This window comes from Pleurodeles waltl, chromosome 11 (genome assembly GCF_031143425.1).
Source record: "Pleurodeles waltl isolate 20211129_DDA chromosome 11, aPleWal1.hap1.20221129, whole genome shotgun sequence".
Classification (NCBI taxonomy): Eukaryota; Metazoa; Chordata; class Amphibia; order Caudata; family Salamandridae; genus Pleurodeles; species Pleurodeles waltl.
In genome coordinates, this window is record NC_090450.1 from 37,272,874 (window position 1) to 37,299,703 (window position 26,830).

The 26,830-nt window shown below is 48.5% G+C and overlaps 1 protein-coding gene across 7 annotated transcripts in view; it reads left to right on the forward strand.

Moving 5' to 3' along the window:
• The window catches only part of EIF4G1 (eukaryotic translation initiation factor 4 gamma 1), a 723,480-nt gene that overhangs the window by 209,086 nt on the left and 487,564 nt on the right, over positions 1 to 26,830 (forward strand). For all 7 annotated transcript variants that reach the window (XM_069212975.1, XM_069212971.1, XM_069212974.1 and 4 more), the window contains 2 exons: positions 20,500 to 20,670; positions 25,698 to 25,794. In XM_069212975.1, the coding sequence (XP_069069076.1) occupies positions 20,500 to 20,670; positions 25,698 to 25,794 (268 nt within the window). The remainder of the gene's footprint in view (positions 1 to 20,499; positions 20,671 to 25,697; positions 25,795 to 26,830) is intronic.

Below are 26,830 nucleotides of genomic sequence, written 5' to 3' on the forward strand. Positions count from 1 at the left end.
ACAAAACACTGGGTCTGCTCTGGATATGATTTTACCCGTCTTCACTCTTGCTAGTGGGGACGAATATAGTAGGTCAACCCATCTCACCCAGTTCTCACCTAGGCCCATCCTCATCATCACCGACCTCAGGTAGTCCCACCTAATTGAATCAAAAGCCTTTTCGAAGTCCACCGCCAACAGGAGCCCGGTCGGTGGAATCGATTCTCTGGGCATGTGCATGATAGAGAAAAGACGCCTAAGGTTTAGGGAGGTGCTGCGGCCCGGAATGAAGCAGTTTTGATCAGCGTGGGCATATGGGAGCAGGCAATCAGCCAAGATCTTGCTAAGGATCTTAAAGTCGCTGTTCAGCATTGACAGTGGGCGGAAATCTGTCACCGAGGCCTCACTATTGGTGGACTTAGGGAGTGGCACTACTAGTGCTTCGCGCAACGTGTCTGGTAACTCACCGCAACACCTCCGCATACATTTCCGCCAAGTTTGGGGTTAACAAGGATCTATATTTTTTGTAGAAGTCCATGGGAAGACCATCTGTTCCAGGGGTCCTCCCAGGAGCCAGATGTGCTATTGCGTTGTTGATCTCTTCTATGGTCACTGCCCCTCCCAGGCTGTCTCTGTCCTCTGGTCTCAGTTCCCGGATCGGGGTCTGTCGCAGATAATTGTCAAAGGTCACTGGCTCCAGGCTGCTAGGTCTACCATACAGGTGCATGTAATAATCTCTGAATGCGTCATTGATGGGTCCTGGGCTAAGTCTACGGTTTCCCTCTTTGTCTGTTACACTAGTGATGGGTTCGCTGCTCCCGCCCGGGCGCACCAGCCATGCCAGAAGCCTGCCCGACCTCCCCTCCTCTGATTGCAGGGATGCCAGGTATTTCTGCATGCTGTGACATCTGAGCTTTTCTTCGGCTTGGGAGTGTTCTCTGCGGGCACGGTTATATTCTTCCTCCTCGTGTGCTGCAAGGCCCAGGCTTAGCTCGTGTATGATCTTCTCTAATGCAGTGATCTCCTTTTCTAGTGTTTTCCTCACCCCTACTGACTGCCCCAGGCAAAAAACCCTCGTCCCCGCTTAAGTGTCTCCCACTCCACTGCCCTGGAGGAGGTGGTTCCTCTATTGATCTCAATGTGTTCTGATAGGTAGTCTCATAGTGCCTCTCTAGACGCTTGATCCTCGAGCGCCGCTGGGCAAGCCGCCATGACGGTATGGGGGGGGGGTCTATCCTGCAATGTCCTCAGTGTTAATAATAGTGGGTTGTGGTCTGAGATTGTTCGGGCTAGGTATTCAGAACGTGTCATCCCACGGGCCAAGCCCGGGGTGCAGACCACCCTGTCAATTCTGGTGTGGACGTGGTGGAGGCCCGAGTAGAACGAGTAGTCCCTGTCGGTTGGGTGGTGGACCCGCCATATGTCCACTAACCCCCATGAGTCAAGCCATTTGACCAAGTTTTGTGCTATTTATATTGATATAGCTCCCTGTAGCGGTAGGGTGGATCTATCCATGTTTATGTCTAGTACTGCGTTAAAGTCCCCACCTATTAGTACCTCTCCTGTTTGCTGGCGGGTAAGGTGTTGCGATAGGTTTGTCATGAATGAAACCTGGTCTTGGTTAGGGGCGTAGATGCAACTCAAAACTAATGGGGTCCCGTGTAGTTTACCTTCCAATATTACAAACCTGCCCTCCTTGTCTAGGTTTGCGGTTTCGATTGTCAGGGGGACACCTGCTCTGATCCATATCATTGCGCCCCTTGCATAGGCGGAGTACTCCGTAGCGAACACTCGCCCTCTCCATCTTCGTCTGAGTTTCTCTCCCTCCCCTGGGGCTAGGTGGGTCTCTTGTAGCATTGCTATCTGCACCCCCCTTCTCTTTAGGAATGACAATATTCTGTGTCTTTTGGCATGGGTACCCATCCCCCTGACATTCCAGGTTATGATATTGTAATCTGCCATCCTGTTCTTGGGATCTGACAATTGGAGGACCAGTGCGCCCGGCATTTCAATCTACCCACTGTTGCGCTCGTTCCTACATTGTGATAACATTTAATTGCCCATGCTGTTGGATTAACTCGGAACTGTGAACCCCAACTCCCCCTCCCCGGGGCACCCTCAGAACTATGGGTAGCCCAAAAAAACGTGCAACGGTGCAACTTTACCAAACACATAGTTACAGTACTCGCCAGCCAAGCCAGGCAGGCGAGCGGTATAGTCAGGGGGGAAGCGGGCAGGTCCGGAGGGGCCAATCGTTCGTTCAGTTCGTTATGACTTCAGGCCCAGTCACGCAGCCAGGTCAGCCAAGCTCATCAGGTGTTTGCGGAGTCACCTTTGGTGCCCGGGATGGGCTTCCCGAGCCCTCGGCGGATGACACTATTGTGCCATCGGAGTCCACCTCCGAGCCCTCATGGGAGGACACCTCGCAACCGACCTGGGCCGCCACCTCCAGGGCTGCTCTTCTGCCTGTTTCCCTCTGCGTTTTCGTCTGGGCCAGGCGCGGGCGATCCCCGGGCCTCTTCCGCCTAGTTGCTCGGTGGGTTCCGCCAGCTCCAACCTCCGTCAGCGCTGCTCGTAGTGTTTGGGCCCCGCGCCTCTCGAGCCAGTCCCATGCCTCTTCCGGGGATTGGAAGAAAGAGGTCTTTCCATCCACGATCACTCTCAGCCTTGCAGGGTATAAGAGCGAGTATTGGATCCCTTCAGTTCGTAATGCTCTTTTGACCGCTAAGAATGAGGCTCGTCTGTTCTGGACCTCCAGTGTAAAGTCTGGGAATAGTGTTACTTCTCCGTTTGCTACCTTGAACGGGCCCGATTCTCTGGCTTTCTCTAGGAGAATATCCCTGTCCTTGTAATGCAGTAGTTTAGCAATTACGGCAAGGGGGGGTCTGCCAGGAGCCAGTGGTCTTGATGGCACGCGGTGGGCGCGTTCTAACGTGTAGTAGGGAGTCAGGCATCCCGGCGCAACCTTCGTGCTCAACCAATTCTCCAGGAATTCTACCATGTTCTCTCCTTCGGACCCCTCAGGAAGGCCCACCACTCGTACGTTGTTCCTTCTATTCCTCCCCTCTGCGTCTTCGGTGCGTTGTTCAAGTCTTGCTACTCTGTCAGCCAGTGAGGTTACTTCCGCCACCATGTCTTTCTGCCTTGGGGTGATGTCGGCCAGCGTAGTCTCCGTGTCTTTGACTGTCGGCCAGCTTGTGATGTTCGGCTCTCAGGAGACCCACCTCAATCGCGACTTGGTTGATTTCTCGTTGCAGTGTTGACTTTGTGTCCTCTATAGCCCCCAGTATTTTGTCTAGAGTCTTGAACTTTGGAGTGTGGCTGGCTCAACAGTTCTGCTGCTCCGTCCCCGGGGGGTGTTGGGGGGGTCCATGGTTCTGCTCTTATGCTGGCCTTTAGAGGGCATCGGTCCGACCAGGAGGCTTGACCCAGGGAGGGGGCTGGACGCCAACCTGGGCGCTGTCGTAGGAGTTGCCGCCGGGAATCACCCCACGTTTTAGGCTCCGCAGCCTTGGTGATGTTCGTGGTCTTCACTGGGTGGGCCCTGGGCGCACGGCCGGTCGTAATCTGCTTCGGGGGAGGAGGGGGTTCCGGCGTGGCTAGTTGCTAGCGTCAACCCCCTCGCCTGTCCCCGCTGGTAGGGCCTGCCGCGCCAGCCGGCATCAGGCGCGCGGCGCCGCCAGGGCGATGTCTATCCCCTCTCAGTGTACCCACTTTTTCGCCGATAGCACCAGCGTGCTCGTGGGTATGCTCGCTCGCCTGCGTAATACGTGCGTACAATGGCCGGTGGTGTACCAGGATATCGCGGGGGCCCCAAATGGTGGTACGATGTTGACTGCGCCTCCTCAAAGGGGGAGATGGGGGGTGTCACTCACCCTTCCGGCCATCCTCATGCTGGTTGCTGCCAGGTAGGGCCGTCTGCCGCATACTGCCGCCACTCAGAGTATCCATGTGGGGCATATGCTTGTGCTCACGGGGCGGCCCCATTGGAAACAGGGCCACACCCGTTTAACCAGTTTTGGGTGAGGCGCCCCTTCAGGGGGGGCACCAGCAGGTCCAACGGTGCCCCCACAGCGTTGCCGGGTCCCGCCTCCAAAATCCAGGGCTCGGGCGATTTTTGCCGTCTCTTGCCGTCCGCTCCCCCCGCGGCCCGCCACTCATGCGAGGCCGCGGCTTCGGAGGGGATGAAAGGCCGCAGGTCTCCTTGCTGTCCGGGCAGCCCCGCGCGGGCCGCAACACTCACCGGGCCCGACCCGGGGGTCCCGCCGCTCCGCCCACTTTCCGGCAGCTCGGCCGGACGATTTAGCGCACAGGTGGCTTGTGCTGGCGCGCTGGGCCGGGGTTCTCAAGCTGGCCCCTCCGGAGCCGAGCTCTTAAGCGGCCGCCATTGTCTGAGTCCTGGCCACGCCCCCACACCTACTTCCTTCTGTTAATGGTTCTTAACGCTAGTCATAGACTTTTATATCACCACTGTCTGCTATAATGTGATAGAATAGGACTTTTTTGAATTTCCAGTGGGAGTATGACTGTATTCCTTGTTTTGAAGTACTCTTACTTTAAAACTAGTGGGTTTAAAAAAATCTTTGAAGGTAACCCCTTGAACCATCTCCCAGTGACTGCTGTTTATCAGCAGCTCCTCTCAATCTGCCTATGAACCAGTCCAAGTCTTCAGTTAGTCTTATAAGTAGTTTCCTGAATTGAACAGGTTGGTGACAAAGTATACTGTTCATTCAGTTCACCACACATTTGGTAACATGACCATATGTCCTAGACCATGCAGTCAGTCTTTTTTAAAATATCTTTTTTTAACTGTTTTTGTTAGGGTTTTCTATGTAACAATACATGATCTAGAACTGCATTTCAATCAAAGTGCTAATTGGGTTCAGTGTAGAGTCTATAGAATTTATAATTGTACAGCATTGGCGTTCCTGTCGGTCTCCCACCAATTCTGGAATAGTATGTCACATATGTGGGTTGGGGGGGGGGGGGTAATAAGCCATAGTAAATAAGCCAGGGATCCAATACCTTCTGGAATTTTTGGGGAAAGACTCGTCTTCTAGGTGACTTTTTCTGCTATCATTTAAAGGTCCATCCCTATTTTCCATTCTCTGAGGGTGGGTGGCTCAGGGGCACCCCAGTGGTTAGCTACATCTTGCTTTGCCGCTAAGAAACCAAGGTTGCTAAAGCAAAGCTTGGATTTGGGTATGTCTATCTCCTTGGGTATTCCCCAGAGGATGAACTTTAGGTCCACTGGCAAGCATTCCATTAGTATCTTATTGAGTTCTTCCAGTATGGAATGTCATTATGCACATTACAGGGCAATACCTTAGGTTACCTTCCACCCTGCATCTCAGGCAGTTAGGGATATCCGCCATCCCAAATTGTTGCAGACAGGCCCTATCATAGTATATCCTGGGAGGACCTTAAACTGAATGAGTCGCAACTGTAACTTGATTGCAACCTCTTGGTGCATTAAGGCTGCTTCCCAGTCTGTCTAGCTCCACTAACTCGCTCCCATGCAGCTCTAAGTTTCTTTAGGATGTCTGGTACATTATTTGGAATAGTTTTATATGTCCATGTGACGTCTTTCTCTGTCTCCCCATGTAGAAGCCCCTCCTGACTAATGGTGCATAATCTAGAATGTTTATTCTAATTCAGTCTTTTCCACCTGCCTTACCTGCTGTAGTTGTAGTTATTTAAAATATTGTCTTATGCAAATGATATTCTCTTTGGAGGGAACTAAAGAGGATTAATGAGCCTCCCTCTATAAAGGCCCCCAGTCTAGAAATCCCAGTTATGTCCCATTGTCTGAAAGCCTTCAGTTTCTCATTCTTTCAGACGAGTCTCCACCCATGCAGTCAGTCTTGATTGGTTAGCCAAACTGTCTTTTTCAGTCACCTCTGATAATTCCAGGAAGTCCATATTTCCTACAGTGTTAATATGTTTAACTGATAGTTCTAGTTGCAGGTTCCTTACCTTTTTGAATTTCCCCTGGTCTTTCCTGAGCAGTACCACTGCGTGCTGTTGGGTGGCGTCGATCGACTTTGAGATTGCGTCGTGCACGCCGGTTATGACATCAGTTCTACGTAGACACCACCCAGGCACACTGACGTCCGTTCTTTTGTTTCTGGGCCAGCCAGCGCTGATCTGAAGTGTGCTACCCCACAGTCAATGTTTGACTGGGCTTTTTGACTTCAGTTGAAGTTTTTTTGAGTTGTATAACTCCTGGTGCATGGAGGATGTCCTCTAGGAAAAATGGGTTCAAGCCCTGTGGGTCCTGTCACTGGGCAAGATCGGTGACCGATCTGCGCCTCGTGTGCCTTTGACAAGAGCACAACTCAGTTGTGCTCAGGGTGCCGTGGCCTTGAATCCAAAGGCTTTAGGGGAGTAGTCTCTAAAGCTGATGGTGGCCTGGTGCTCAGCTCCCTGTAAGTCCCGATCTCAGTTGAGAGGAAGGTCGCCGGATCGGTCGCGGAGCACTGCATCCTATTCATCCCACTCCAAGTTCCTGGGACGTTCTGGTAAGTCGAGGCTTAAGTCAAAGATGGCACCTCGTTCATCGGCTGATGAGACCAGGGGAGAGAGAACGGCTCATCAGGTGGATTTTGCATGTAGTCCGAAGGGGCTACTCCCTCCCCTTCGATACTACCTCTTCATTTATGCTACTATCCGATACTCGAATGACAGAGGATCACTTGGCACTTCTCTGGGAGGAAGTTACAGCTCTCTTGGCCAAGGAAGCCATACAGAGGGTCCTGTGCCAGAAGTAGGTCATGGTTGTTATCCCTGCTACCTTTCTGGTGCCCACAAAAGGACAAGGGTCTCTGCCCCATGGTGGCCTTCGGTCCCTCAATCTCTTGCCCTGGACGGAGAAGTACAAAATGCTCACTCTGGCCCAGGTTTTTTCTGATGGATACAACTACCTGTGGATTCCTCACCTTATGAATTCTCCCAATGTGCCAGCATTTGACAGAAATGTTCTTCCTAGCTCTTTACCTCTACGAGGACGTCACAATTGCACGGCTATGTACGCGACTGTCTGACGTCGTGGCAGTAAGCAGTTCTCGCTGGCGTGCTGACTTCACTTCCATTTTTTCCGTGCCTTTGACGCTAATGGTTTTTCCTGGCTCACGAACAGTTGATGTTTCGAGGGTGTTGTTGAGTTACAATGTCTCCACTGAAGAAATTGGGCTTTAAGCCTCGTCATGAGTGTGGGGGTCGCATGTCAGTCACAGATCCTCATGAGGACTGCTTGTGGTGCCTAAGCTCGGACCACGATGTGGAGGGGTGAATGTTCTTCCAGTGGATATACCCGGAGGCCTTGAAGGAGGAAGTGGATAAGCTCTTATTTGCAAAAGCTAAGGAGGAGCGTAAGGGTCAGCGAAGGTCTAAAGTGAGGGACTCTTCTTATGTTACCTCGGACTTGTGAAGAAGTGGCGCTGGCACAATTCTTGACGCAGTTCTCCCAGGGATCGATCTCGGTCCCCTCCGAGACGGTGCTGTATGGCGTGGGAGGTCAAACGGTCACTCCTCCGCCTTTTACGATGCCATCGTTGATAGAGGTCTTAGAGTCCCCGGCGAGTCCTCCGGTTCACTTTTCTTCTGTGTCAACTCATGGTCCGGTGGTACAAGCTTCGGATTTGGTTCAGTCGCCTCATGACGAGCAAATGTTTCCTGCCTTCTCTGGGAGCGGATCCAGCAGCATTTCTTAATGCTATATTTAGCATTTTCAACATAGCTAATGGCCCCTGCTGGTGCAGTGGCTGGTCCCACTGGTCCATTAGTTTTCACACTGGGTTCACCAGCGCCGATGACGTCTTCACCCCAGATGATGTTGCCGACAGCACCGATGGAGTCTATGCTGGCGCCGGATGGGTACCGATTGGGAGGCAGTCTCTCTCCACCCTCTCCTCAGCTGGAGCATTCATCTGTTTTGAAACAGGCATCGTCGATGTCTGCTAATTCTGTTGATGCTGCAGTTGGAGGCCAGACTGAGATCATGGAGGAGAGCCTTGAGGCTCTTGGAGGAGCAATAGTATCAGCAACAGCTGTTGGAGGAACGGGAGATTCCTGAGCCTTTGAATGAATTTCAGGGCCTAGACTCTGCAAGTGGCCTAGACGCATCTCTTGAGTGGGATCTTTCATCTCCTGGCGAGTTCAGAGGAGGCAGCATTTTATCACAGTGTGACAAAGGCTGCTGAATTCTTGGAACTTCCTTTACCAGCATCGGAGTTGAAGACTTACATCCTGACTGAGGTGTTGCATCTGTCCTCTAAATCTTCGGAGCCCCTACTGCCTTTTAGTGATGCCCTTACTGAGACCATTCTAGACATATGGAGGTCACCTGAGAGCTTGGTAGTGCAATCCTCTTGTTCTGCCCAGTCTGCACCTGGTTCGTTCACTGCTACTCCATCAGATAGGGAGTCTGGGCGAATGGAGCAAACAGCAAAGAATGGTTTCTCCTCGTTCGGAATGGCCTTGAAGTCTGTCGGTTCTACCTGTATGCTAGGGGGGTATATTCATGCTCTGATGGGCACAGCAAGAGCTGTGGTGCCAAGCTTGCGTCCGGATGTGCAGGGGCAGTTTGAACTCCTGTTGGACACTCAAACGGCAGTCAAGCAGGTTATCCAGTCTGGTTTGGATACGGCAAATTCAATTGTCAGGGCAATGGGCACTTTGGTGGCGACAATCAGGCATGCGTGGCTTAGAACTTCTAGCTTTTCCATGGATGTTCAGACAACTTTGTTGGACCTTCCGTTTGATGGTGAGAAGTTGTTTGGATCGAAGGCCGACTCAGCTTTGGAGCAATTTAAAAACAGCAGGGCTACTGCAAAGTCCTTGGGAAGCCAGGCTTCAGGGTCCACACCTTTTAGCGCTTTTGACCGTGGGTCCTTTTATTGTCCAGCATGCATCAGCCTGCTAACCCTCTCTATAGGTGTTATAGAGGGCGGGGGAAGGTTAGAACGCAAGGAGCCAGTTAGCAGCTGCCCGGCATCTTCCTCTGGGGGAACCCATTAAAGAAAGCAGCTGTAGTTTTCCTCTCCATCTTGCATCGTAGTTCTCCCTTAGGGGTAAGGCATTTCATTTTCTCCACGAGTGGGAGTTAATCACATCGGACTTATGGGAGCTGAATATTGTGGGAAAGGTTATGCCCTTCCTTTCTCAGAAGTTTCCTCCTCCCATCCCTGTCATACATTTTGCACAGATCATCTCCTGTTGCTTCAGCAGGAGGTTCAAGTCCCTTTTGTTAAAGGGTGCAGTGGGGTTGGTTCCAGAGCAGGAAAATGGTCAGGGATGCTATTGGAGGTATTTCCTGATTCCCAAGAAGGATGGTCGATTGAGGCCTGTCCTGGACCTGCAGATTTTGAATTGGTTCCTCAAACAGGAGAAATTCAAAATGCTGACCCTAGCACAGGTACTTCTGGCGTTGAACAAGGAAGACTGGATGGTGTCTGACTTGCAGGATGTTTATTTTCACTTCCCCATTCCAAAGGCGCACAGGCAGTATATCGGTTTGAGTAGTGTTGCAACACTACCATTTTGCAGTCCTTCCTTTTGTTCTTATTTCGCACCTTGAGTCTTCACAAAGGTGATGGCGGTGGTTGCAGCAGACCTCAGAAAGGAGGGAGCATCTGTATTCCCTTACCTGGACGGTTGGCTGATTTAAAAACCAAGTCCCTAGAGCTTTTGCTGCATCACTTGCAAATGACAACTCAGTTGTTATTCAACCTGGGCTTTACGCTAAACGTGCCCAAGTCTCACCTGGAGCCCTCTCAGCGCCTCTTGTTAATAGAGGCAGTACTGGATACCACATTGAATTGGGCCTACCCTCCGAGGATTCAGGACATTCAGCTGTTAATTCCAATGTACAAAAAAAGCAGCTGTTCCGGTCCACATGGTCCTACGTCTGCTCGGTCTCTTTGCTTCTTGCATTCGGTTGGTCACTCATGCGCGTTGGCACATGAGGGCTCTCCAGTGGTGCCTCTGAAAGCAGTGGTTTCAACACAAAGGGGATCTGGAGGAGTGGATAACTTATCTCCAGAGATGCAGCAGCAGATCTACGAAGGTGGGCTGTGGACGGCAACCTTTCCCAAGGAAGGCTGTTTTGCCTCCCACCTCCGGTGGCCATGGTCATAACAGATGCTTCTACTCTAGGGTGGGGAGCTCATCTGGGGGACCTGGAGCGTTGGGGGACGCGTTTCAGATGTCTTAGTGTAACCAGTTGCTTTATGCGTCTTCCCCCCCCCCCCAAAATGCCCTTGATTCCTCTGCTGGTTCTGTAGAAGATTCACCAAGATTGATGTTATCTTATCGGCCAGGCGACACTCCACCAAGACTGTCTGTACCAACAGATGGGCAAAGCGAGTTGCTTGGTGTGGAGAGAGACAAATTGATCCCTTAAAGGCCCGTTTGTCTAATGTTTTGCTTTTTGCCCTTTCCTTGGCACAGAAGGGATTTGCAGTTGCAACTGTGAAGGGTTATTTATCAGCACTGTCGGCCTTTTTGTGCCTTCCTGATCTTCCTTCCTTATTTAAGTCCCCTATAGTTAATAGATTCCTGAAAGGTTTCACTAACAAGTTTCCTCCCGCTCAGTTTGTCATGCCTCAGTGGGATTTAAATTTGGTTTTGACTTTCTTGTTGAGCCTATGCATTCTTTCCCGTTGAGGCTTTTAGTATTAAAAACAGTTTTCTTAATGGGTATCACGTCAGCTAGGCGTGTGAGTGAGTTTCAGGCTATTTGAGTGAAACCTCCTTTTATGCTGACAAGATGTGGTGCTGAGAACCTGGGCGGCTTTCCTTCCTAAAGTGGTCACTCCCTTTCATATGGGTCAGTCTATAACACTCATCCTCTTACCCTCCTCCTCCTCCATCAAAGGAGGAGGAAAGATAATTGCTAGGATCCAAAAAGGGCTCTGAGTTTCTACATTGAGAAGACAAGAGACTTTCGAGTTGATGAACAACTGTAGGCAAGATGAGGGTCAAAGCCGTCCACAAGAGAACCCTTTCCAGGTGAGTCATTCTTTATGTAAAGATTTGTTATTCACTGGCAGAGAAGGTTCCGCCTCAAGGTATTAGGGCCCATTCCACCAGGGCGAAGTCTGCTACTTCGGCCTTGGATATAGGTGTCACAGTTGCTGAAAATTGTAAGGCCGTAACTTGGGCTTCCATCCACACTTCCGCAAAGCATTATTGCTTAGACTTGGAAGTTAGGATGGACGCCCTTTTTGTGTGTTTTTGCAGGATTTCTTGGTTTGACCGGTCAGGCACCCACCTCCTGAGTGTGGGACTGCTTTGGGATTCTATTTATAAGGTGAGGAATCCACAGGTAGTTGTATCCATCAGAAGAACAAGTTACTTACCTTCTGTAACGCTTTTTCTGGTGGATACAGTAGCTACCTGTGGATTCCTCACAGTCCCTCCTGCCTCCCCGTTGCCTGTCTGGTCATACCAAGACTTCTTTTATTATAAATGTATATACGTTTTTGGTGTTTTTATATTAACAAATATTGTGGTTTATAGTTTGGATTGGTATATATTGTTCTTCTGAAGTCAGTAGTCACCTGTTTGCCTCAAAGGCACGTAAAAAAAAAATGGTGAAACTGACATTAGCACGCCGGTGAGGACTTATTGCCACAATGATGTCAGACGGAGTCTCATGCGGGGCCGTGCAATTGTGATGTCCTCATCGACATGAAGCGCTAGGAAGAAAATTTCCGTCCAATGCTGGAGCATTGGGAGAATTCATAAGGCGAGATTTCCACAGGTAGCTACTGTATCCACCAGAAAGTGTTACCAAAGGTAATTAACTTGTTGATCTGTGCCGGACCCAGGAGACTGGTTAGTAGCGTTGGACTTGCAGAATGCTTATTTTCATATCCCTGTCCTGCCTACCCTAAGGCGTTACTTGCGGTTCATAGTGGGCCACAAGCACTTTCAGTTCATTGTGCTCCCTTTTGGCCTTACTAGAGTCCCTGGGTGTTCAAGGTGATTGCAGTGGTTGCAGCTCATCTGCGCAGGTCAGGGGTTTCTTTCCCATATCTTGACTGACTGTTAAAGGTGGGCTCGCCCCAGGCTATTGTTTCCTACTTCCAGACTGCAGTGGACCTCCTGCATTCGCTGCAGTTCACTATAAATATGCCAAAAGCACAACCGACTCAGTTGTTCTGGCCATAGTGCAGTTGTGGGGCTATCCTCCCGAGTGATGAGTCCAGAATATTCAGGCTATGAAACTGATGTTTCAGCCTCGACCCTGGATTTGGGTGAGAATGGCTGAGTCTGCCTGGCCTCATGGCCTCCTGCATCCTGCTAGTGACTCATGCCAGATGGCAGTGGGACCTGAGGTTCCAGTTTGTGCAGCACTAGGGAAATCCAGGTGTTGGAGGGAACTGCACGAGATCTGCATTAGTGGTTAACGAACCGTGGTTGGGTCAGAGGCAGATCCTCTCCTGTCCCGAACCAGTTCTGACAGCAGTAACAGATGAGACACTCTTGGAATGGGTGGCCATCTGGGAGAGGCAGAGATGAGGAGTCTGATCTCCAGCGGACTCTGGACTCAATATCAACCTGTTGGAACTCCAGGCCATCAGACTAGCATTGAAAGCATTTCTTCCCTCTCTCAAAGGGAAGGTAGTGCAGGTGTTCGCAGACAGCTCCACCACCATGTGGTACTGCAACAAGCAGGGTGGATTGGGGTCGTGGACTCTATCAGAAGGCTCTTCCCCTCTGGATGTGGCTGGGACATCAGGGCTTTTCCCTGATAGTTCAACCTCTGGCAGGCTCTCTGAAAGTCAGAGTGGACAAACTCACCTGACATGCTTAGCGAACCACGAATAGCGCCTCCACCTGGAGGTGGCACAAGGTATCTTTCAGCAGTGGGGAGAACCTTGGTTAGATCTATTTGCCTCTGCATGTAATGCGCAGTGACTGCAGTAACGCGGTATTGCGTGTTGGAGTTTCCGAGGCGGCAATCGCTTAGTGGAACTTTGACCTCTTGTATGTCTTTTTTTCCCATACCACTTCTCCCCAGATTTCTGAAGGAGATCAAGAACATCTGGGCCGAAGTAACCCTTGTGACTCGGGACTTGGCATGAAGAGTCTGGTATCCCAAGGTATTGAGCATGGCCATCAATCCTCCGATCAGACTGCCCCTTCGAGAGAATCTTCTGTTGCAGTATCAGGGGAGGGTTCTCCACCTGAACCTGTCCAGTCTCTGCCTTCTTGCGAGGAGATTGGGCAGCAGCAGTTGACAGCTTTTGACTTTCTGCCCGAAATCTGTAATGTTATCTTGGCAGCCAGGTGTTCCTCCACCAAAATGGTATATGCCTGTTGGAAGAAATTTGTGGCATGGTGCTCAGACAAGTCTCTTGACCTCCTTTCTGCCCCTTTGAGGTTCTCCTGTTTATACTTTCTCTGGCCCAGCATGGCTCTGCTTTGGGCACACTCAAAGGCTACTTTTCTGCTATCTGTATTTTTAAGGTTGCCTGATCAATCTTCTTTGTTTAAGTCTCCAATTGTAGATAGGTTTCTTAAACGCCTTACTCATGTTTCCTCCATCCCCATTCATTGTGCCCCTATGGGATTTGATTTTGGTTCTGATATTCCTAATGAGTGCTACTTTCGAGCCTCTCCACAATTGTCCTCTCATGCTTCTCACTTTGAAAACAGCTGTCCTTGGGGCCATTGCAGGAAAATCACTCTTTGGCATGGTTACCCCCACTTTTTGCATGTCTATCAGTGTGTTTTGACTGGGATCCTGCTAACCAGGACCCCAGTAATTTTGCTAACCCTTCTAAATTTGGTTTGCTTTGTACCTTTAAGTCTTTAGTATACAGTACTAAGGTACCCAGGGCATTGGTATGCCAGGGGTCCCCCCATGAACTGCAGCATGTATTATGCTACCCATGGGAGCCCATGCAAACTGTCTGCAGGCCTGCCATTGTAGCCTGCGTGAAAAGGTGCATGCACCCTTTCACTGCTTGACACTGCACCAGGTCGCTGTCACCCCTATGGTAGGCCCTCCTAGGCCAGAGGACAGAGTGCCGGTTCCTGTATGTGAGGGCACCACTGCATGAGCGGAAGTGCCCCTACAAACAAGTTCCAGTGCACTGGACTTTGTAAGTGTGAGGAAGCCATTTTACCCTTGTACTGGCCACAGGTCACTTCTTGTGGTCCAGCTACATAATGGTAACTCGGAACCTTGGCATGTTTGGTATCAAACATGTCAGAATCATATCCCAATACAAATGCCAGTATTGGTGGCATGATTCCTTGCACTCTGGGGGCTTCTTAGAGGACCCCCAGTATTACTACTACCAGTCTTTCAGGGTTTGCGGGTAGCCACACTGTTTCAGCCCCTCAGGCAGATTTCTGCCACCCTGCTGCTTGACCAGCTCAAACAGGGGAAGGCAGAACAGATTTCCTGTGGGAGATGGAGGTAACACACACTTCCTTGGGGAATAGGTGTTACAACACTGGGGAGGGGTATCCTCCCTGCGCCACCGGCTTGCTTTGAAGGGCACATGTGGTGTCCTCCTTGCATAATCCGGTTTGCACTAGTCCATGGACCCCCAGTCCCTGCTCTGGCACGAAATCACACACAGGAAAGTGGAGTGACCACTCCTGTGCCCATCACCACCCAGGGGTCGTGCCTAGAGCTCCTCCAGGTGGTTACTTGATTCTGCCGTCTTGAAAACAAGTTGTGCAGAGGCCCTTGGGAGCATCTGGTTGGTCAGGACAGGTGACTGATGCGAGTGACTACCTCTGATAGGTGGTCACCCTGCAGAGAGACCAAGTTAGGGCCATTTAGGGACTCCTTTGCTGGTGGGTCCCTGCATTTGGAGTGGCCACCGGGACTGCTGCTGGACTTCACAGGAACCAAACAAGGCTGCAACTCCAAGACGACCTTGCCTTGCAACATTGTTTCTTCGGCTCCTTTCTGTAATTGCAACTGCTGTGCATCCTCAGGGGTCAGCAAGACTTCAGCTGCACTAAAGAAGCCCTTGCCTCTTCCTCCTGGACAGAGCAGCAACCACGGTTGTTGACTCCTGCTCCGAGGTATCTTCAGGCTCCAAGTAGCTCCGCCCTCCTGCGCTTCATCCTTGCAAGGACAGTCTCTCCTCTGAGGGGGAGACCTAACTTCGCAGTTCACTATTTTAGTATATGGGTTTTTTCCCCCTCATCCCCAGGCCCCTAGCTATTTTTTGGTATTACTTGCCAATGCTAGTTTGTATATGCTAATTCCTAATAATTACTGTTCACACTAGAGCTTCCTTTTTTGCCAAATATGGTCATGTCTTTTTTCTTATAAGCCAATCCATCAACCTTGCCTATACTTTACCCCCCAAAATCCTTCTGAGGAAGAGGAGAGACTCCTCTGCCTAGATCCAAAAAGAGAATTTGCGGTATACCTTGATTGTCCAAAAGAGGTCTGGGTAGATTAACTGTTAGTCATGTGGGTGCGAAGAAAGGTCAGGCAGTACAGAAGTAGACCATGTCACGAAAAGGTGTACTCTGTATTAAAATCTGCTGTACATTGACCAAGAAGCGCATTGAAATCTGCTGCACACTGGCCATGAAGCAGCCACCTGAAGGTTTGCGTGCTCATTCTGCTTGCATGATTGTACTTGCACCAAACACTACTGCCTGAACAGTCGGGCCGGAGGGATGGGTACTGTAAAGAAATGGCTCCCTGTTGCAGTTACCCCCCACTTTTTGCCTGATACTGATGCTGACTTGACTAAGAAGTGTGCTGGGACCCTGCTAACCAGGCCCCAGCACCAGTGTTCTTTCCCTAACCTGTACTTTTGTATCCACAATTGGCAGACCCTGGCATCCAGATAAGTCCCTTGTAACTGGTACTTCTAGTACCAAGGGCCCTGATGCCAAGGAAGGTCTCTAAGGGCTGCAGCATGTCTTATGCCACCCTAGAGACCTCTCACTCAGCACAGACACACTGCTTGCCAGCTTGTGTGTGCTGGTGAGAACAAAACGAGTAAGTCGACATGGCACTCCCCTCAGGGTGCCATGCCAGCCTCTCACTGCCTATGCAAGTATAGGTCAGTCACCCCTCTAGCAGGCCTTACAGCCCTAAGGCAGGGTGCACTATACCATAGGTGAGGGTACCAGTGCATGAGCATGGTACCCCTACAGTGTCTAAACAAAACCTTAGACATTGTAAGTGCAGGGTAGCCATAAGAGTATATGGTCTGGGAGTTTGTCAAACACGAACTCCACAGCACCATAATGGCTACACTGAAAACTGGGAAGTTTGGTATCAAACTTCTCAGCACAATAAATGCACACTGATGCCAGTGTACATTTTATTGCAAAATACACCCCAGAGGGCACCTTAGAGGTGCCCCCTGAAACTTAACCGACTGTCTGTGTAGGCTGACTAGTTCCAGCAGCCTGCCACACTAGAGACATGTTGCTGGCCCCATGGGGAGAGTGCCTTTGTCACTCTGAGGCCAGTAACAAAGCCTGCACTGGGTGGAGATGCTAACACCTCCCCCAGGCAGGAGCTGTAACACCTGGCGGTGAGCCTCAAAGGCTCACCCCTTTGTCACAGCCCAGCAGGGCACTCCAGCTTAGTGGAGTTGCCCGCCCCCTCCGGCCACGGCCCCCACTTTTGGCGGCAAGGCTGGAGGGAACAAAGAAAGCAACAAGGAGGAGTCACTGGCCAGTCAGGACAGCCCCTAAGGTGTCCTGAGCTGAGGTGACTCTAACTTTTAGAAATCCTCCATCTTGCAGATGGAGGATTCCCCCAATAGGATTAGGGATGTGACCCCCTCCCCTTGGGAGGAGGCAGAAAGAGGGTGTACCCACCCTCAGGGCTAGTGGCCATTGGCTACTAACCCCCCAGACCTAAACACGCCCTTACATTTAGTATTTAAGGGCTACCCTGAACCCTAGAAAATTGGATTCCTGCAAACTACAAGAAGAAGGACTGCCTAGCTGAAAACCCCTGCAGAGGAAGACCAGAAGACGACAACTGCCTTGGCTCCAGAAACTCACCGGCCTGTCTCCTGCCTTCCAAAGAACTCTGCTCCAGCGACTCCTTCCAAGGGACCAGCGACCTCTGAATCCTCTGAGGACTGCCCTGCTTCGAAAAAGACCAGAAACTCCCGAGGACAGCGGACCTGCTCCAAAAAGACTGCAACTTTGTTTCCAGAAGCAGCTTTAAAGAACCCTGCAACTCCCCGCAAGAAGCGTGAGACTTGCAACACTGCACCCGGCGACCCCGACTCGGCTGGTGGAGAACCAACACCTCAGGGAGGACCCCCGGACTACTCTACGACTGTGAGTACCAAAACCTGTCCCCCCTGAGCCCCCACAGCGCCGCCTGCAGAGGGAATCCCGAGGCTTCCCCTGACCGCGACTCTCTGAAACCTAAGTCCCGACGCCTGGAAAAGACCCTGCACCCGCAGCCCCCAGGACCTGAAGGACCTGACTTTCACTGCAGAAGTGACCCCCAGGAGTCCCTCTCCCTTGCCCAAGTGGAGGTTTCCCCGAGGAAGCCCCCCCTTGCCTGCCTGCAGCGCTGAAGAGATCCCTTGATCTCTCATTGACTAACATTGCGAACCCGACGCTTGTTCTAACACTGCACCCGGCCGCCCCCGCGCCGCTGAGGGTGAAATTTCTGTGTGGGCTTGTGTCCCCCCCGGTGCCCTACAAAAACCCCCCTGGTCTGCCCTCCGAAGACGCGGGTACTTACCTGCAAGCAGACCGGAACCGGGGCACCCCCTTCTCTCCATTCTAGCCTATGCGTTTTGGGCACCGCTTTGGACTCTGCACCTGACCGGCCCTGAGCTGCTGGTGTGGTGACTTTGGGGTTGCTCTGAACCCCCAACGGTGGGCTACCTTGGACCAAGAACTGAACCCTGTAAGTGTCTTACTTACCTGGTAAAACTAACAAAAACTTACCTCCCCCAGGAACTGTGAAAATTGCACTAAGTGTCCACTTTTAAAACAGCTATTTGTGAATAACTTGAAAAGTATTCATGCAATTGAAATGATTCAAAGTTCCTAATGTACTTACCTGCAATACCTTTCAAACAAGATATTACATGTTAAATTTGAACCTGTGGTTCTTAAAATAAACTAAGAAAATATATTTTTCTATAACAAAACCTATTGGCTGGATTTGTCTCTGTGTGTGTGTACCTCATTTATTGTCTGTGTGTATGTACAACAAATGCTTAACACTACTCCTTGGATAAGCCTACTGCTCGACCACACTACCACAAAATAGAGCATTAGTATTATCTCTTTTTGCCACTATCTTACCTCTAAGGGGAACCCTTGGACTCTGTGCATACTATTCCTTACTTTGAAATAGTGCATACAGAGCCAACTTCCTACAGGTACTTTTCCCATTCTGTCCCGCAGGACTTTCTAATTTGATCTTGGTTCTCAGACCCACCTCTGGTGATATTCCTTGGGTGTCTATTGTAAAGGTAAGGAATCTGCTACTAATCTCAGATGAACAAGTTACTTACCTTCGGTAATGCCTTATCTGGTAGAGACATATTCTAGTTGCTGATACCTACTGACTCATCCATCCTCCCCAGCAAACTGGTTTCTAGGGACAGGGACTTCCTTTCAGGGCACCAGTGGTCAGTGTTCTTCATGGTTCTTCAAGTTGTGAAAAGAGCAGACTTCAGTGCACCGGGCTGGCACCTATATAGAACACACGACGGATGCAGAGCCATCGACCCCACCCAATGGTGCGAAGGGGTACTACTAATAAAAATCTCAGGATCTAGGCTGACTCTTGGGAAAATTCAAAAGGTAAGGAATCTGCAACTAGAATGTCTTCACCAGAAAGGTGATACCGATGGTCAGTAACTTGTTGAACATAGTTCCTTTCTGAAATTTTTTCTTTACATTTTTTTCATTCTTTCTAACAACTGTGCTGCTATTGAGGACTTTTTTCCCCTTTTCTTGCCATTTTTGAGATTGACAGAAATAAATGGCACTGCCATGTGCAGCCAGGCACCACTGTTCCACTAAATATTGTTTTGTCACTGGACTCTTGGTTGTTTTAACTCTTTAGATGATTTTTGCAATGCTAATATTGACTATATCTAGAAACCTTTTCTTCCTGTAAAAGAATGCTCACAACCCCTACCCAACATTTTCCTCTGAGCTCAGTCATCTCTGCTTATTCAGTTCAACCCGTTGCTTAGCGCCTGGTAGCATTTCACACCCTTTTCATCCATCATTTAGACCAAGTATTAGCCTGGGCAGTAGCTGGAGAGGTAATGCACATTATACTCAATCTTCTGGCAAGTTAGATGTAACTTTCTAAGTGTTAAGATCTGTATGGTATAGGGCAACAGGTATAGATTCGAGTATATAATCTATAGTTTAGCTTTTCCTAGGTGCAAGCTACAGCCTGACCAGTGACACTGTTTTAGGCTAACCTGAGATTTCTAATACACATGTTCTGTTCTTTAATACTATGCAGCATACCTTTTGGGCAGCAAACTGTGCTTGGGATGACTTATTTAATATTTTTCAGGTTTTCATACCTGCTATGAGATTGATTTTGTCAAATGTGGATCAGTTTTCAATCACGGTCAATGTAGTGAATGGCACAGTAGGTGCTGCAGTGTACAAGTAACATTTATCTTTCTAGACCACGACTGTACTTCTGCACCATATACTGTGGCCTTATTGGATAGTTAATTTGGCCGTTCCGGTTCTAAGCCAATTTCAACATGTTTTGGAAGTCAGAGCACATGCACTCTGCATTAGATTGCAGTGCCCCAGTGTTAGTTGACTATTACCATCATGCAAGTCCCATTAAAAAAATAATAATAATAATTTAACAAAAAAAAAACATAAATAAATATATATGGGGAGTGACCACAAAAAGAAAAGCGGTCACTTTGCTTCACCTGGTTTCTAACCCACTCCTAGTATTTTTAAGGGGTGTGGAACTGGGTTTCCAACTATTTGCTAAAGTTGACGACAGCACAAGTGTTGACTTTCCATGGGATTCTGTTAATTCTAGATCCTTCTTCACAATGCCATCCTTTGACATTCTCTTTAGTGTATGCTGTGCTCCAGCCATGCTTGGTAGTAACAATCTAGGAACTGGGCTGGGAGGCTCAATACATGGGGGTGGAGTTGTTTGTGCTTGGGGACGGGACACACTCCGTGGGGTCCCTTAAAGGATAAAGTAGTCACTTTTTTTTTTTTTTTTAAATCCCTCTGTTCGTTATTATGTTACCATCTGATTGAGAAGGGTGAGCTAGAAAAATCTAGTACTGGAACCACCAAGGTTACTTTCTCCTTTGTCTTGCATCAGTCATTTGGAGCGACTGCTTTAAATTCTGAACCATCATTTTGATTACTCTTATCAAGCTTTTGACCCCACATGTCAGGGTTTTGATACCCTGCTGTTTGCTACAGCTACAAGAAGACTGACTGCCCTGTACACTGATAACCTGTGCTCGGGTTTACTGGCTTCATGAATTACATTGTTTTTTTTCGTTCCCTCCCCACCTATTGTAGCATTTTTATCAGAGCAGAGCCCAGCCTCCGACCAGCGCTTCCAGAGTTCAGAGTACGACTTCTGCCCGGGCAGTGCCTCCGGCTCATGTCTACCAAGCGGGTTCTCAGGTGATGATGATCCCTTCCCAGCTTTCATACCCTGCTTCTCAAGGATACTATATTCAAGGGCAGGTGAGAATTGTGCTCCATTAAGTCCATCATTGTTTGCGGTCACTTGGTTTACTTTTTCCTGATGTGGCTTTCCTCTCTCCCATCTTGTTTTTCCTACTCTTGTTTGTGTCACTGTCATGTAGTGTTTAAATAATCGTTTAACTGTCTTAGTTGTTACCCAAACCCAGCAGTCTCATGCTGCCACTGATGGCAGAAATTAGTCCTGAAGCTTGCAGCTTTGTTTTTGGTACCAGCGTGGTTGTGAGGGTGACGTTGGATATAGGCCTTTTTTGTTTTGTTTTTTAACTTCCGTAATCCATATTTTGGATCAACACTTTTTTTCAGCCCTTTTCGTGCAAATCGGGCCCGTTCTGGTGCTGTCCCCAAACCCCCCCCCCCCCCCCCCCCCCCCCCCCCCGAAGTAGGTGTTGGAACACTTGAGAAGCTCAGGTGCCGTTTGAACGCAGTGAGAAAAGGTGCAGAACCCTGAAGGGTGACGTTCTTTTGACCTTAGTTTTGAGTTAAAGGTTGACTAGATAGGAATTAGATCAAATTCAGCTGCATTCTCCGGGGTTAAGAACTGCGCAGGCATACATACCTCCTAGAGAAATGATTGAAATGAATTTATATCTGAGACCTAGTTGTTTTTCAGCTGCATTTAGCCCCAGCCTGTTGGATATCATGAGAAGTGGAGCAATGGCAGCGGTGACTACCTGAGCCTCTTTTTTGTTGACCGATACTTTGATTTATCACTCTGCCCTTGCTTGTAGAGACAGAAGTTCTAAAGTAGTTACTTTATTTAGATGTTACAGGGCACTCTGCATTCTTGTCGTCTTTCAAACGAAATGTGGAGTGGGGTTGACAAAGCATAGGGGCTTTCAGAATGCATAGTTGGCCTTTTCGCAGAAGACCTATCTATTTAAACAGGTACGTTAACTTGTATTCTACACTCTAGCTGCATGGCTTGTTTGTAGAGTTCTTCAGTACCCGTTCGTGGGGTTGAGAGAAGAGGTGCTGGCCATCTGTTTTCTCTGCACAGGATGGGGGTGGAGTGGGAAACTGGATCCTCAAATGGTATTTGTAAGATTTCTGCTTTATGAAGTATTTTTAATGTGTGGTGGAGCAAGGTTATGGGCTGCTTTGTGTCCTAATAGTGGGCAGTTCAAATTGACTCTTTAGGACATGTTAGTCAACCTTTCACTTGTTTTTGGTTACATTATTTTGTTTCATTTCTGAGGGCACTAAACCTACTGGGGAAAAAAAAAAGTCTTCCCAGTACAACCCAAAAATTATTCCGAGTTTTTGCAGAATTAATCATTTTCTGTATTTACATGCTGTGCATTATCCCACCATCTAGTCTTTGAGTCCAGAAATGTTTGTCCTTTTTTCACTTTTTTTTTAAACTGGGCATCTGGGGTAATTTGGTGCTATGCTAGTCCTCTTGTGGCTTCAGACGTGCACCCCAGAAGTCTGTGGTCACCATCTTTAGATTTCGTTTTCCGTTGTTGGATCTGAAAGCATCAGAAAAGCTTTGCGGATGCTGACGAAAAGGTTAAACTGTTCTTCTAGGAAGGGGTGGGATTTGGGAGGGGTGGGGGGCCCCAGGAAGGAGCTCACCAAAACCAGAGGCTCTTCCCCACTGTTGAAAGCATAGACAAGTGGCAAGATTTCGAAGAAGACTGTCCTAAAGAGGGAAACAACGCCTACCCTCTGAGATAAACCCCTGAAAATATCGCCTGGTGAAGGGAGCCAACGACCTAAATCAACCAAGAAAACTATTTTGTATCGTTTGTCGTCCCAAAGCCAGACTAGATTTTTTTTATTTTTGTTTTATACACAAGTTCATTCAAAAACAAAAAATCAAAATGTGCACTACATGGCAACTATAGACTTAAAGGACACCTACCTACAAATCCCTGTCAACTGCAAGCACAAGAAATCGGTTTCATCGTCAACCAAGACTATTACAGTCCGTAGTTCCTGAACCAATGGTCACAAGCAGCAGGGGAAAGCTGTGTTGGTGGAACACTAACCACAGTAGGCAGTCCCTTCACACAGCCTACTCCAACTGTGACAGTCACCACAGACTCATCTCACACAGGCTGAGGAACTTACATGTGGGACCTGAAAATCTGAGGACTGTGGAGAGTAGGAAGTGATCCAACATATAAATGTATTCTGGAGCTAAAGACTGTCTTTGGGCCTTTCTTGCACAGGTGAAGAAGAAAGTGCATGTACAAACAGACAGCACCAAGACTGTTCTATCTGAACAAGCAAAGAGGAACCAGGTCACACATGCTGTCCAAACTAGCCCAAGAAATGTGGGCATGGGCCATCCAGTGAAGAGTAAGCTTTATAACAATGTACCTTACTGGAGTGCAAAATGAAGAGGCATACAAACTCAGCAGACAAACATCTATCACAAATGGGAACTAAACCGGTGCTACAAGAGCTTTGTTTTTGTATAGATTTTATAGGCATTTACACAACTTCAGCCTGGCTGGTCGTATCAATAAAGGGGCATCAGGCTAAGTGTTATGAAAACAGTTCAATCACCCCCCTCAAGTTCTGAGTGTGACCCTGCCTTCCCACCCTCCTACACGTGGGGAATCGCAACTCCCTACATTGGACAGTTCATGGAGGACCAGCATCTGGTGGGTCCAGTAAATCAGTAAGCATCGCAGCTCAGGGCTGCAAGTAATCTGCCATTTTATCAGTTTATCCCTGTGAGATTTGTGCATTTAACACTCCTCTGGGTTTGCCTACTCTGCATTGTCTCTTTTCCAGTAGTCCTGCTTCTGGGCTGCCGGGGATAGCCAGTGAATGGCTATTCTATATTTAGCCAACGTGAGCTCTAGAAGGAAGAAATTTCTGCTTAACCTCTTAACTAGAACTTGCCCCAGTAGGCACCGCCCATGTCCCTGGGGCTGTCCCAATCTGTGGCTGTGCCGAGGGAAGCAAGTACTGCATCTCAGTAGCTGCTGAGGCATGGGCAACCCCAGATCATGTGTATTAAATCTGCATCCATACATGCAGAAGACCTAGCAGGGTAAATGGAGCCTAGTGTGTTCATGGTCAGGTACACCTGATGTATAACTTTAAAATTGTGTCAGCTTAAAACTGGTGTTAGAGGACATAGCCCTAACCCCCCGCCCCACTTGCCAACTTAGCTGTCCCCAGTATGTTTAGGCCATTTAGCTTGCACTGCCACTTGGTAAACAGCACCCCCTCCCAAAGACAGTGGTAGTATGAACAACTTGGTCCCCTGAACGTTAGGCCAACTACGCAGCCCCAGTCCCTCCCCAGAGGTCAGAGCCTCAACTTTATCTGTTGCTTCGTACTGAGAACCTTGCATCCCACCCAGGTGATAAGGCATTCCAACCACCTGTAATGAGTCCTCAGCCCGCCATGACCCTCCAACCAGTACTTGTCTTGTCAGACTCTATTTCAACATTAATAAGTAGGAATTTATAAATGATGCTCATTGGAAACCGGCCCCCAATTGGAAATTCACATATACATCTCACCCATTTGTTTCTGTTACTAAAAGCATTCCAGTCAGCCGCCTGCAAATATTTGAAGTCAATCCCCCACAGTACATTACAATACTGAATCAGCTGCCATAATTCAAGGGCGCACCCCTACCACCCTTCTCCTTTATGTCAGCTTTTTGTGTCATCACTTCAATAATCTGTACGTTCCCTGTGAGCTTATTAGTAGTCACAAGAGTCCGACACAATGTTCCATCTGGACACACAAGAATCTTCCCTGTCTTTTGAATGTCTGAGCTTTGACCAGAGTCTGCAGGTTTCCAAAACTTTGTCGTCCTCCAAGAGGTCTTATCACCCAACCTTTTGGTGGATTGTTGTTTGCATGGAGCATGGCCCAGGGAGTCAAGCCAATTAGATTACTTGGGGGGTGACAAAGAAAAAAGCTTGTCCTCTGTGCTGCATTCTAAGCTTTGCTGGGAACATGAGGATGTAGCGGAAGCCACTGTCTCCCTGTCACTTTTTGGTCTGCATAGTGTTTGCCGAGATCCTCTGCCCCTTAAGTGGGGGGGAATTGCATCCCTATCACGATTCGAGCAAAGGATCACCACTAACAAAGGCAACAATTGCAAGATGGATAGTGCAAATGATACAGCTCTGCTACAAGGAAGCAGGCACACATTTCGAAGCACTAAGTGCATTCTTCAAGGGAAAAAAAGGGTTCCCCCCCCCTTACCGTTCCTAGCAAACATGCTGACGAGACACATGCATGGCAGCCACCGTGTCTTCAGTCCACACCTTTACAAAGCACGATTGCGTAGATGCCCACATGAACAAAGTCACCGGTGGGACAGTGTTACCACGTTTGCAAACTTAGCCTCATTTTAAGACCTCCTCTAAGGGAAACTAGAGATGATAAAATCAACGCACAGCATGTGAATCCAGAAAAGGATGATTCTGCAAAAAAAGTTTACTTGCCACTAGTAGTGCTTTAGCAGCTTGAAGAGTTTTCTGGACTCGCATGTGACCCTCCACCAATATTACCCCCCCAGTCGCCTCCACCAGATAACGTGAAGGTTAGAAAGAGGGTTACATTCTGCGATACCTTAAATCCACAAGAAGCCAATACTGACAGAGGCCGGGGTGGGGGGGATTTACACGATGGCAACCATGCACAAGTTTGTGGGGTGCACGTCTGACAACCCAGGAGGACGTGCGTAGCACCTAACTGTCAGACAAGGGCCAGCAAAATAAAAATAAAAAAAACAATTACGGAAAGAGTAACAGACTTCTGGACCCAACCATTAAATTGTGGAAATATGCACAGCATGTCAATTCAGACAACTCCTAGAGCTGCAAAACTACTCCTACTGGTAGGTAACTTTTTTTTTTTTTTTACAGAAAACTAGTCTAGGTTGAGGTGCTAGGAAGGTAAAATATTTTGCCTTATGTCTCACCTTTCTCATTTTCAGTACTCTTTCCCCCTGCAACGTTTTGTTGAAAGGTCAAAATTGTGCTGAGTAGTTCAATTTGATTTTAATCTTGCACTTTTCATCACAGGGTCGTTCATACGTTGTCCCGCCTCAGCAGTATCCAGTCCAGCCGGGCGCTCCCAGTTTCTTCCCTGCTGCTAGTCCTACAGAATACGGAACATACGGTAATAACCTTTTTGAGAACAGGTTGTGAGATACAGATATAGACATCTTGTTAATTTGGTCACCGTTTTAATTTTCTTTGAGGAAAAAGTTGTTTGAAATGAACAGTGAAACTCTAAATTAAAATCTTCAAACGTAATGTTTTTGATTATCACTTCAATAAAAGACAAAATCAATTAAGGGCATAACAAAAAGGCTCTTAACTCTAATTCTTTCAGGTGATAGAATTAACCCCATGGTTGATGGTGGCTCAAAAAGTGATGCTTCAGCGCTGGACTTCCCTCTAAATTACCCAATTTAATATTTGTTACTAAAGCAAAGATTGACTTGAGTGGCAGGGGCATGGATGTAGAGTTTTCTTTAGGTTCCTGTACTTTTAGAGTTAGTGAGTGCACACCAGGTTTGTAATATACAGTTTTGTAGAGTGACCCTTAGATTCTCATACTGTACATTTTTCAACCTCTAGTGGCTGGGTCTGAAAGTCATTTTAAGTTCCCAAAGTTTTCTTTCTTCAAGATCCGCAGCCCTTGTGACCCCCTATGATGATAAAGATAAGCTGGCATTGCCCCAATTGAGGCATTGGGCACTGGCCAACTGCATCCCTCAAATTCAGGCCTTTAAAATAATTCTCAGTATAACGTCGAGTCAGTATGTTCCTTAGAAAAATATTCGTAAACAGGGGATAACTGAGCTCAGAAGGGCAGAGAGGACCTCAAAAGAGAAGCAAGTGGTCTCTTGGGAAGGAAAGAGGAAAAGGGCACTCACCAATTGTCAGGGCTTCCAGCATTCTCTCTCACAACCCTTTCCCCAGTAGTGGATAGTCCACACACTGCCAATTTCATAATGGGAAAAAAAGTAATTCAGGAAAGCATTAGGCTTGTATAATTGGTTAAATCTTTTGTGATCACAAGACTCAGATCAAGTCTTCAAGGAAAAGGTTAGACACTCAGCACGCTCAACTTGGGAAGAAGTAAAGCTAGTGCATTTTGCATAAGTAGAAGACACTTTGCTTTTTAGTGAAGCTTTGGCGAACCATAG